The sequence below is a fragment of the Carettochelys insculpta genome, chromosome 6 (genome assembly GCF_033958435.1).
Source record: "Carettochelys insculpta isolate YL-2023 chromosome 6, ASM3395843v1, whole genome shotgun sequence".
Lineage (NCBI taxonomy): Eukaryota > Metazoa > Chordata > Testudines > Carettochelyidae > Carettochelys > Carettochelys insculpta.
In genome coordinates, this window is record NC_134142.1 from 99,057,718 (window position 1) to 99,071,277 (window position 13,560).

General features: G+C 41.7%; 1 protein-coding gene across 1 annotated transcript in view; it reads right to left on the minus strand.

The window, feature by feature from the left end:
• Positions 1–13,560, minus strand: part of GAS2 (growth arrest specific 2) — a 151,058-nt gene that overhangs the window by 60,897 nt on the left and 76,601 nt on the right. The window contains exons 6-7 of the mRNA XM_074999012.1: positions 4,669–4,813; positions 280–387 (exon numbers count right to left, since the gene is read on the minus strand). Of these exons, the coding sequence (XP_074855113.1) occupies positions 280–387; positions 4,669–4,813 (253 nt within the window). The remainder of the gene's footprint in view (positions 1–279; positions 388–4,668; positions 4,814–13,560) is intronic.

The window sequence follows — 13,560 nt, forward strand, 5'->3', positions numbered from 1 at the left end:
GATCTAAAAGTAGAAGGATCAACCACATTATTAATTCTCTGACTCAAGTAATCCCCCTTCCTACCACCACCTTAGACTATATTGCTCTGATTGTGCTGTGGGTGAGGATCTGTGTTAGTCAGAAAGAAAATATTTTTCCCCCATTAACCACTGGTGCCATCTTTACCTGAAAAGAAGCATCCCAAGTAGTAAAAAAAATGAAGAAATTGCTGTCAAATGGCACATATCAGTGAGCCACAAAAGGGATATTGCATAATATAAAAAATGAAATTTTCTTACCCTAATAAAGAGGATCTTCTCTCCAACTCGGTATCGTCCTTGTGAAAGACGCTCCACACAGAATTTATTAGGGCATTTACAAGGAGGATCTTCAGAAATGTGTTTGACCTGAAAACAATTTATTATTGTATCAGTGTATCTGCAGCAAACTGTTTAAAAGAACAGCTAACGTAATGTCCTGCCCTTGATTTACTCTCTGTCATTATGACAAATGACTTCTTCCTAACATCTCTTCAAATCTTTTAATTAAAGCACTATTGCTGACATTGTTTTACTTTTTTCCCTTCTCCACGATAATTTTTTTTTGTAGTTGGACATTGAGTGACTTTTCAAGACAATGATTCCAATAACACCGTTACTACTAATGCGCAAAATCCAGTTTCTATCTGGTCCATAGGGAACAATCCCAGTGCAGTACATGGGATTTTTACTGAGTTAAGAATGAGTAAAAATGAAATGAAGACTTTAGGATTTGGCATGCCTGGTACAGGTAAAGATTTGAGTCTAATGGTAATAAACCTCATACAGCATTCTGATATAAGCAACGCATGCTGTCCTTTTACATTAAGCCCTGTGGAAGAGAAAGAAAAAAAATCAGATTCACAACTTTGTCAGAGTCAGGTTTTTTTTCTGGCTATACAAAATTTCTGGCATAGCTTGGAGACCCATAAGAAAGACCCTATATATCTTAAATATATGCAAAGGGACTCTTCACATCAGCATCTTCTATCATCACAAAGAAATGGCAACATAGTTGATGTGTCCCTTCCTTTGGGTCAAGGGCAGAGTTCAGACAGCCCAAGGACTGGACCACAATTTTTTCTTGAAATCTACTTACTTACTAAGGTACTCTTACTTACATACAATGATATGTAAGTTGATATTAAACAAACCCTTGTTCTTACATATTAAAAATATTAAAATGAAAACTAAATACAGCAGCAATGCTTTAACGCATCGGTGAAATCCAACCCTATGGTGATTCCCAAGCCAAAAGGGAATTTCCAGGTGTGGAAGGATAAAGTAGGGGCCAGTGATTCTCTCAGTTTTGTCAATCAGCAGTTGATGGCGTGTGAATGGAACTAAATTATACTTGTTTTGAAGGGTGATTTACACTTAAAATTCACGTACAACTCTCAGATGAAAATTAAAGGAAGTCTATGTATCGGAGTTCCAAGTATGTCTGAGACACAAAATATAGTCTGCCCAATAATTTCTCCAGGAGTGCTGCCCTACTCATATATTTAACACTACTTTAGCCTAGAGACAGAGGACCAGATTGCCCATGATCATCTTCCCTCAATCATGAGCCAGTAATCAAACTAAAATCAGTGCTATTCAGAAGAGTTGCAGGACGAAAAGACCATTTGTGTCTCATCTATCCTCTGTGTTGAAATACTCTCCAGTGCAGTGACATGGCTGAGGTAAAGGATGTGCTGCTGCATTACAGTGATTGGCCTTTAGCCAACTGAGGGCTGTTATAGACGGGCATAATTTAGAGTTGACTTGAGACTTCTCTAAGTTACTGGGATCAAAACTGGACCCCACAAACACAGGGATCAGGGATGAACAAGGGTTGCCGAAAGGTACTGTTGCCCTACTCATCTGCATCAGCTAAACTTCAGCCTCAACTAGTAATTCAGCCTTGAATGTGATACCAGTGATATTAATATTTAGTAGATGTGTGTTCTGAACTTTTAGGTGATCTTAAAGTAGCACAACCATCAATGCCAAAGAGCAGATCTGGCTGAGTGAACTCTAATTTGTCATTCAAGTAACACTTCCATTAAGAAACAGCACTGACAAGAGCATGAAGGCAACCATTTCCACGTACTGACGTTCTCTTGGATAAAAGCTGACCTAATGTAGTTATGTCAACTGAAACAAAATGCAAGAGACACTTTCCAAAGGTTTTGGCCATTTCACATAACACTGAAGAGACCTTTTAAGATTCAGTTTGTAAACTAAGGCCCCAGGAAAAGAGACTGAGAACAGAAAAAAAGCTGTTAGAGTAACTTACTAATGGAAGTTTGAATAACATTGTATTAGACAGGAAAAAGGCCAAGGTCATGCAGTGGGGCTCTGTAAGGTATTTTGGTTGTCTGACAAAAATAGAGGAGCAGATCTATTACACAGAGTATGAGGTTTTAGCCATAACTGAGTGAAAATTATATATGTAAACGGAACTTTGCATTTGTTGGAGGTTGTTTGCAGATATGGATAGATGTAAAAAGCAAACAAGTTAACTGAAATTTTGTTCTGTAATTTATCTTCTCAGCTGATTGGGGGAGGGGAAGAGAAACTTTTAAAATTGACTTTCCCTCTATGACCTTATTTGAGGGATTTCTATTTTATTGCTAAAATGACCTAGGATTACCATCTGACCAATTTTCCCTTGTGAAAGAATTGCTGAAAATGATTCCTCCCTCTTTTGAAAATGTGCAATAATATCATCATGAAACTTACTTCACAGCTTGAAATTATAGTTGGGACAAAATACATTTTCTATTATTTAATTGTTTTAACACCAAAATAATTCCAGTGACTCCAATGGAAATTCATCTGTCATTTACAATAACATAGGTCACCAGGATTGGGCCCAGAATGTTAAATGTCAAACCAATCTTAAGATATTCAGGTACTCTAACGTCAGCATAAATCACGAGCAATTCTTCTGAAGCCAATGGATCATACTGTATGTAGGTTTGCAGAGTATGCAAATGTGGACATATATGTTCTCTGATCCTGGAACCGACTACCAGTTATCTTCTAATACTGCCCAAATCAGCTTGCCCATAGCCCTCAGGGTCTAACTAGGAGACATCACCAGCTCACAGACATGGGCCAACCATGTCCTTATACTAGAAACCAGAAAAAAGGAGGTGTAGGACTGTTTTGAGACCTCTGTGCTGCTAAGGACTCAGCTGAGAAGTGAGTGCTCCAGTAGCCAGGTCTGCCACCATTAGAGTTGCTTTGTTTATGGTAAGTTGCATACAGCAGCTCAGTGTAGAAGAGAGTCAAAGTCAATAGACTTATACTAGTATAAAACTGGTACAAACCAGAGGATAACTGAGCCCTTACTGTGGCACTTGACAGTGAGTGGAAATGCTGCCTCCACAACCTTGCCAGCCTGAGGGGCATAAAAGTATTATTGATTGGAAGTCAAAAATCAAAGATAGGATGGGAGGGCAAAATTCAACCAGTGTGTGTGTGTGTGTGTGTGTGTGTGTGTGTGTGTGTGTGTGTGTGTGTGTGTGTGTGATAATGAGCATTGCCATTAGTTTATAATGCATGAAACTGAGGGCAGTGAGGATCAAGAATTTGATGAATAAATTCAACCCTTCCTGTACTCATTGCTGTTTAAATTAAAGAAGCTGGCTGGAGACAGCCTTCATACTCTCTTCTTTGGACATATACTGTCACCTCTTCCATTCTAAACATATCCACATTCACCACACTTCTCTGACAGAAGCAGCGAGTGAGTCTGCATAAGTAAAGATGTCACAAAACATGAAAGTCAAATGAAACTTATTTGCAGTTTAAAATACACATTGCATGAAAAGAATGAACACTATATTCCACCTGCTTATTGTAGCACAAAAGTGGCACTTTTTTTTTTCAGGAAGAGCTTTGCAATTCCCAGGTGGCACTTCTACCACGTGATATATTAGTTACTATAGTGACTGTTTCTTTTTATAGAACACATTTGTATTTTCTTAGTTAACCTCTTCATTGCCTCAAAATGTCTCTTTCATCTGATTCCAGCTGTTTCAAACTGAACGTCTTTAGTGGCATGTAACTGAGAAATGATCATTAATGGATGGTGTAAAAAGCTTAATTAATTGTAGAGCAAAGTATTTTTCTTGGTAATAGTGAAGAAAAATATATTGTGCACTTGTTTTATGCTACAAGAGACATCTAGAACTGGAGCAGAAAAAGAGGCTTAGATAACTCAGAAGTATTTTTTCAGACATATATTCAAGTCAGCGTGGGACAAATCTCCTAGGGTTTACTCAGTCCTTTCCTCAAGCAAAACACCAAATGGGAGTCAGTGAAAAACAGTTTAGTTTTATAAAATAAAATAAAATAAAATAAAATAAAATAAAAAGAATGGCACCCAGACCTCACCCTCAGTAAGAACTTCAGCATTGCAGACCTGGGTCAAATTGCTAATGTCCACTATCCACTAAAATTCTCCAAACTGCAGATGTAAATAATTGTGATCACAATGTCATTAATTGTATATGCTTGCAAATCATGTAGTTAGACCTCTAAAAGTGGTGAGATGTCAAACTTAGACATGTCCTATGCATGTCAGAATGAGTCAGAAATATGTTAGTCTATTTTTGTTGACATTTCATGCTAAGAAGCTTGCCTAAGCATACTTACAGCATCATCCAACAGTTTTCCTGTGCTCTTTTTCCCTGGAGACTTTGTTGGGGAGGGTGAAGGAGATGGAAGAGGGACTGAAAGTATTTCCTCTTGTTCAATTTCTTTCTCCAGCTTTATTAACCCAGGAGGTTCCACACCAAACCTTTTAAAAATATGAAAAGAAATTGCCAGTGCTTAAAAAGCATTTCCTGTGTTAGTAGATCATGATGCATAAACACAATATATATACTGCTGTGCAATATAGAATTGCTACACATACTAATGAAGGGATGAGTACATGATATGTTATTGTAGTTGCTAGCCATCACCATAAAAATTCAGGATGAAATTAAAATAGGATCACTCTTTTAATCAAACTGGCAATAAATGAGCTTAGTCTTCAGTTTATTGTTTATTAGAGAGACATCTATAAGTACGTGCTATGGTATTCAGTATATGATTGACACATCCCAAAATTCTTATAACATGAGGGTTCAGTTCAGAAAATATCTATGTCACATTTTACTAACCTTTCAGATTTTTTGTAGGAATTATGAAAACAAATACTTTTCACAATAAATCTAAATGATAAAATATTAATTTATTAAACCTGAGCATAATCCATGATAATAGGTATTATACCCAGATTGCAGATGGGTGAATGGACAAAGATTAAGGCCAGAATTTTTCATCAGTAGGGTATATTTTAAGAATGGCATAGTATTCATTGCTCTTATTAAAGCAAATCTCTAAAAGTGTGTCTTAAAGTCTCACGTGATTTGCACACAAAAAATTCAGGCACCCAACATCAGTGGCTACTTTTACAGCTTTGGTTGGAAGTTACTCAGCCAGCATCATGAAACAAGTGACTGGCAGAGATGAGAACAGAAAACCAGAGTCCTGATACCCACCTCACAGAACTAATCATTGAACTACACCTGTATTTCTCTTTTTGAACTGAACTAGAAAAGAAAATATCTTTTTTATATATATTAATTTCCTTTTAGTTAAATACTGCCATGCCAATTACCAGTTTTCACATTAAACTAATTCTGTAGTGAAAATATGCAATTTGTGTATATTTTGTAAGGTGAGATCCAGAACTGTGCTGATTTTCACCAGCTGAAGACCCGGCCACTATAATCCTGTACTGAAAATACACAGAGCATAAAAGACTAACATGATCAAAGATTAAATATATATAGTGACACTTCCATTTTCATTACAAATTACTAGCTAATCACACTGCATCATAGTAAATTAATACTCAGAAAACTAAGAACTAAATCTATGCTTGTGTTGGCTGCAAACTTGTACAGTCTGCCTAACAAAAAAAAAAAGTCAGCCAAAACTGGAGTGAACACTTATATACAATCCATTTACTTCCTGGCTGTCTGCAGATGCTGACAGGCTGTAAATCATTAAATTCCCCCTGGACTCTGAGTCTACACCTGCATAAGGCCTTACTCATCAAATAAAGCTTTCCCACTTGCAATTATGCTGCTTTCTTTGCTTCTGCTGCTCTCCAGACTCTAATTTACCTCTGATTTCTATCATTACACCAGTCAGTATGTATTTATTACACATAACAAACTTCTTTCTACTAATCAGCTTAAATTAAATTTAAACATATATTTTCCATGTATTCCATCATAACCATAATTAGATGGTTGAATTGACAAAGGAATCCTGATCATGTCACAAGGATCTGCCACGCAAAAAAGGTGCAAGCCCTAGTCTGAGAACTATATTGGGAATTACCATCTCTGTTCCCTTCTAGCTTGCTTTTGCCTTCTCCGTAACTACAAAGAGAGCAGCATCAGACTGTAAAATGATTTCTGATAGACTTCTAAAAGTACCACTTCCTATATTTCCCAAGGAAAACTTAAGTAAAATACCAGAAAGATATTGAAACTTCTCAGCAGACTATAATTTTCAAACAAAAGACATCTGGGAGCTGATTTTTTGTAAAAAGTTTTACAGCCGCGTAAGAAAATTCCAATTCTTTCTGTAGAGCAGACAGGCTTAGCTATTGTATGTCATACCACAAAAAAGCAGCACACAGATATATTTGCACCTAATTCCCTTTCCAGATTGTAAACATGCTTTGAGACATACTTGCATATGTACAGAGATTAGTTCTGCTCTCTTTTATGTCAATTTCACCTCCGTGTAATTCCAAGGATTTCACTGGAGCTACTTTACAACAGTGTGAAAGATGAATCAGATTTGCGCAATCCCACTAACCACAATTGAACCATATAGGTTACATCAGTACCTCATTTTACCCCATTGGATTCATCAGTCTTTCACAAGGATTGTCCATCCACTCACATGGGATCAATCAGAACAGGATTTACTGAATAAAAAGCCTCCTTTGAGTATTATGCTCTCTAAACATTCCCTGCCTTAATTTCCATCATATGGCAAAAGGGAAAAATGGGAAAGTTATTGATTGGGGCCAGTAGCTGATTAACAATTGCTTACATGCAGAACAAATTTCATATGTTTAATAATGGGCTGACCATCAGTCTAACACTGTTCCTGGTCTTGCAGTTCTTACACTCTGGGTATACTTTAATAGGAACTTCTCACATGAGCAAAGATTGCAAGATCAGAACCACAGATTACTACAGCTGGAGCAGGCTCAGGTCCTGAAGGTCTGTTGAGAGGCTGAAATACAGATAAATTCTTCACTAATGAAAGGCCAAGGCATTGTCAGTGGGGTATTTTTTTTTTTAATTTATTGAGATGTTCCTCAAACATTTTACCATTTTTGAAATTTCACATTAGTGCATCTATATGCAAGCTCCAGTAGCAACCTGCAATACTAATTTGCAAAGGTTTCTCTCTTTGTTAGCTGGTGTGTTCTGTTCAAAGGCCGTGTCTACACGTGCCCCAAACTTCGAAATGGCCACACAAATGGCCATTTCGAAGTTTACTAATGAAGCGCTGAAATGCATATTCAGCGCTTCATTAGCATGCGGGCGGCCACGGCGCTTCGAAATTGACGCAGCTTGCCGCCGCGCGTCTCGTCCAGACGGGGCTCCTTTTCGAAAGGACTCCGGCTACTTCGAAGTCCCCTTATTTCTATGAGCTCATGGGAATAAGGGGACTTCGAAGTAGGCGGGGTCCTTTCAAAAAGGAGCCCCGTCTGGACAAGACGTGCGGCGGCAAGCCGCGTCAATTTTGAAGCGCTGCGGCCGCCCACATGCTAATGAAACACTGAATATGCATTTCAGTGCTTCATTAGTAAGCTTCGAAATGGCCATTTGCTTGGCCATTTCGAAGTTTGGGGCACGTGTAGATGTAGCCAATGGGTATGTTGGCACGGGAAACGTTATTATATTCTGATCTCATAGAGACATTGTTTTGTAAATGAATGCTTATTGATGTTCTCATAAGGTTCAATATTGAATTTAGCATTGTTAGTGAATCCTCCTTAATTTTCAGTATTGTTTTGTTAATGAGATCCTGTTCATGTTCTATACGACCGAATAACTCTACCTTCCTGTAATTTACTTTTTGTTAATAATCTATTGGTACTTGACCTCCTGCTCAATAGGGAATTAACAGAGCGGAATGGCATAAGACCAGTAAGAATTCACTTTGAGCTGGGGGAGTGGATAAGGGAATTATGAGAAACTCTCCCCTGGTTTGTTGGGAGGGGGTGAACAAAGGAGGAGAGAGGTATAAGTATTGCACACTGCTTGTTGCAAGGTGTGCAGGCTTTGAGGAGAGATCCCCCTGCACCTTACCTGGCATGCCAAATAAAGATTCTTCTTCCACTCTCGGTGTGTTATTGGGCCAGCGTTGCATACCGGGCATGAACTGCCACTGTGCCACCTTAAGAAGGAGGCAACAGTTTTGGCGTCCCTGGGTGGGCATTCTAAATCAAAGCCTTGCCCGGCTCGCCTCTTGGTGGGGGTAGTGGGAGACGGTGTCAGACTTCCAGCACGCACCGGTAATTTTACCGGGGAACTCGGCGTCCGGGTTCCGCAGCCCCTGCTGGGGACGACACAACGGTGCAACGCAGCAACGTGGAAGAGAGAGAGGAAACAGGGTGGAGCGGCGAGAGCCGGACCTCTGGACAGGTAAGACCCAGTCCCTTTTTGTGAAAGGGACTTCTGGGACGCCGGATGGCCAATACAGGGTTGGGGCAATAGGTTGCGATAAGGATGGGACTAGGTCAAAGTAGCCCCAAGGATAATACTCCCTTGGGTTGTGTCTTGAAACATTGGAAAATTATAGGGGGGGGACCCCATGACCAAATCTAGGCTAAGGAGACTGTGCACAGTAGAGTGGCCACAGTATAACTTAGAAGGGCAGGAGCAGTGGCCACCACAGGGATCCCTAAATTATAACACCATATTGCAGCTGCTTTTGTTCTTACAACGTACCGGTAAATGGGAAGAACATATGTATGGCCAGTGTTTTGAATATCTTAGAAATAGACAAGACTTGCAGGAAATGTGTGGATTACCATGTACAGGGCAACCAGCTGTAAATAAGCCTGATCTAAGATTATCATGTGTAGTACAACCAGCTGTAAATAAGCCTAATGTAAACTGTCACCAGGACCCCCCTTCGGCTTCTGCACCCATACCCCTCCATATAAGGAAAGGGTTTCCCATGATTCAGAGATAGCCCCATCGGCTGGATTATATCCATTAGTGACTGAAACAGTGGTTGACAGACCAGGAGCTGCAGATCGGCAGGCTACTACCATGCAGGTGTATTCCCATGTGCCCTTTAATCCGATCGATTTGGCAACCTTTAAAGCCCAAGCCGGGGAGTTTTCCACGGATCCTAGTTGCTTTATTTCAATTTTTGAAGGGTGTTTAGCCAGTCACAGGCCTGATTGGAGTGACTGCCAGGTCTTAATGAGAACCCTGTTATCTGAAGTGGAGCGTAGCCAGGTTGTGGCAAAAGCCCGGGAGGAAGCAAGAAGGAGGCGTGAATTAGAGGGGAACGATTTCCCAGCTCCAGAGGCCTCGGTTCCTATGGTAGATCCTCGCTGGAACCCAAATAACCTGGCCAACTATACCCGTTTAAGGGTTTATAAGGAATTACTTTTACATGGACTTCGACAGTCTGCTGTTAGACACAACAATTGGGCAAAGCCATACGAGTTGTTACAGGAGCCTAAGGAAAGCCCTGTAGCCTTTCTACAGCGCATCCGGGACTCCATTAGACAGAACACTAATGCAAACCCAGATGATCAGGCTACAGAGGCTATTATAAAAGGAATTTTCACTACCCGATCTGCCCCTGATATTGAGAGGAAGTTGCAGAAAAAGGAGAGCTGGATATGCGATAGTCAGCCTGCATGAAACTACTGAGGCCCGTCCTTTACCAGTGGGTACATCAGCTCAGCTAGCAGAACTTATAGCCCTCACTCGAGCCCTGGAAATGGCTAAGGATCTGCGAGTTACAATTTGGACAGACTCTAAGTATGTATTTGGGGTAGCACACGCCCATGCTGGAATTTGGAGAGAAAGGGGAATGCTCACAGCTCAAGGGGAGCCTGTCAAATATGGAGAACAAATCCAGGCTTTCCTCCAGGCTATACAGGAACCAAAGGAGGTAGCTATTGTCCATTGTCGAGCTCACCAAAGGGGGGATGGAGATGTAACTAGAGGTAATGCCCGGGCAGACCGAGAGGCCAAATGGGTAGCGAATACGGAAGATATTGCTCTTTTGCCTCTGATTCCCACTCTCCCAGATCCCCATGAGAAGCCAGAATATTCTGCCCAAGAACAGCAGTTAGCTGAGCAGTTACAGCTGAACCTGCGAGAAGGATGGTATGTAAGTGAAAAAGGACAAGTGTTGCTTCCTGGACCCTTGATAAGGCCGACGGTTATGAGTTTTCATCAAGGGACACATGCAGGTCAGGAGGCCCTGATCCAATTATTAGAGAAGTACTTTATAGGAGATGGAATAAGAAATGAAGCCAGATGGGTGGTTAGAGACTGTATGGTATGTCAGAAAAATAATCCCCGAGCAGGAAGACCCGTGGTACCCTCCCCACTACCATCAGCCCCGGGACCGGGACTCGTGTGGAAAATTGACTTTACTGAACTACCTCGCGCCAGTGGGTTTCGGTACCTACTGGTACTTGTGGATCGTTTTACAGGATGGACAGAGGCATTTCCATGTAAAAATTGTACGGCCAACACGGTTATCACTAAAATTTTAAAGGAGATAGTACCCCGGTTCGGAGTACCAGAATGGATTGAATCAGACCGAGGAACCCATTTTGCGGCCCGATGTGTGGAGAAAGTAGCAGATGGACTCAATATTCCATGGAAATACCACACTCCATATAGACCGCAGGCCAGCGGAGTGGTGGAAAGAGGTAATCAGACTTTGAAAAGACATTTGTCAAAATTGTGCCAGGAAGCTCAGCTTAAGTGGCCAGAGGCCCTCCCCTTAGCCCTCTTAAGGACCCGAATATTACCCAAAGGGAGGTTAGGATTAAGCCCATTCGAAATCTTGTTTGGGCGACCATGGCCAATGAATGGGGTGCCTGGTACAGGTATAGAATGGGGAATAGGGGAGGGGTTTTTAAGGAAATATTTGCTGTCGCTGTCGTCTGTTATGTCTTCAATCCACAGGTTTGTTCGTGACAATCAGCCCATTCCGTTGGACCAACCCCTTCACGATATTCAGCCAGGAGACAGCGTGTTGCTTCGGACGTGGAAAGAGGAGCCCCTTCAAGAGAAGTGGAAAGGACCCCACCTCGTTTTATTGACCACAAAAACTGCTGCTAAACTAGAAGGAGTCAAACCGTGGGTCCATTTCACTCGATTAAAGAAGGTTGAACCAGCTGAGGAAAAGGAGTGGACTGTGAGCCATGTCACCCCAGAAGCTGAAGAGGACTTAGGACTGAAATTGTTGTTTAAGCGAAAGTAATTCTGTATGCTGTAGCAAAATGCGTTATTTGCTAATATGTAACTGTTTGTTAGGATTTCTAGATATAGGGGACCCACAAGAGGCCCCCGCCTCTCTGCACCCAGTAGAAGATAACTGGTGGGTTCTCTTAGCTACCACCGCTACTAATAGTTCACACTTTTGTGTTGGGGGAAGTTATACTATGGGTTCAATAATGACTACTTGTTTTATAGGAGTACCTACTCCTTTGCAACATATACAGAATGATACACTTTTCCAATATTTCAGTATTAATCTCACAGCCAACCACCTGTATAATTTTGGCCCCAGTCCAGAACCTGATGCTTACTCTAATCAGCGTAGCCTAGAGGTAAGGTTAGCAAATGTTAGTGGGCCCCCCGATTGTTTTATATTTAAAAATGCCACTAAAGTGGCAGCTAATCATAATAATACGGATATGAGTTGTAATTCTACTAGCATGGTGTCATATGCTAGAACCCACATGTTCCTGCCAAAGGGATGGTTTTTAATATGTGGCTTGATAGCTTACACATATGTGCCAGCCAATAGTTCAGGAGGTCCATGTGTGATAGGAAGATTAACAACAGGGGTACTCCCAGGGAATGTTTTCTCGAACTCAGACACCCATTTCGCACCAAGTAGAGTTAAACGTGGTTTGGAAATCACGAAGGAGTCCTGTGACGCCTCTGTTAGTTTGTTATCAAAGACAGAGGCAGCAGCACTTGCTGCCTCTCTGGTAGGGGTCCCTGGTCTGGCCACATATAATGCAGTTCAGTTAACCAAAGTAGCCTGTGCTCTAGCTAAATCAATTAATCTCACTTCTACTTTAATTGAGGCTTTAGAAGAAGAGTTGGCTGAGGTTCGTCAGGGAGTATTACAGAATCGTATGGCTATTGATTATCTTCTCTTACGCCATAATCATGGTTGTGCTGAGTTTGAGGGGCTTTCTTGTTTTAATTTGACTGATAAAAGCCAAACTATTGAAAGCCGTCTATCTAAACTTCGGGAATTGGCTACTCATATTAAACAGGACCCCGAGGGTATTCAGTGGTGGAATTGGGGCCTAGGAGGTTGGCTAAACTGGATAAAAAGCATGTTATCTTCCTTGGTGGTAATAATAGTAATCTTTTTTTTAGCCTGTTGCTGTATTCAAGTAGGTTTGCCATTATTTAAAGGGTGTGTTGGCCTTTTCCACCAATCAGTAGGAATGCATGTATTAAGAGATAACAAAATGGGAATGCTACCCATAAATCAGGTTTTAAGTAAGGAATATGAGAAGACTCAATATGGGACATCTGGGCTACGTCTACACGTGAAGCCAACATCGAAATAGGCTATTTCGATGAATAACGTCTACACGTCCTCCAGGGCTGGCAACGTCAATGTTCAACTTCGACGTTGCGCGGCACCACATCGAAATAGGCGCTGCGAGGGTACGTCTACACGCCAAAGTAGCACACATCGAAATAAGGGTGCCAGGCACAGCTGCAGACAGGGTTACAGGGCGGACTCAACAGCAAGCCGCTCCCTTAAAGGGCCCCTCCCAGACACAGTTGCACTAAACAACACAAGATACACAGAGCTGACAACTGGTTGCAGACCCTGTGCATGCAGCATGGATCCCCAGCTGCCGCAGCAGCAGCCAAAAGCCCTGGGCTAAGGGCTGCTGCCCACGGTGACCATAGAGCCCCGCAGGGGCTGGAGAGAGAGCATCTCTCAACCCCCCAGCTGATGGCCGCCATGGAGGACCCGGCAATTTCGACGTTGCGGGACGCGGATTGTCTACACGGTCCCTACTTCGACGTTGAACGTCGAAGTAGGGAGCTATTCCGATCCCCTCATGAGGTTAGTGACTTCGACGTCTCGCCGCCTAACGTCGAAGTTAACTTCGAAATAGCGCCCGACGCGTGTAGCCGCGACGGGCGCTATTTCGAAGTTAGTGCCGCTACTTCGAAGTAGCGTGCACGTGTAGACACAGCACTTGAGTGTTCTCAA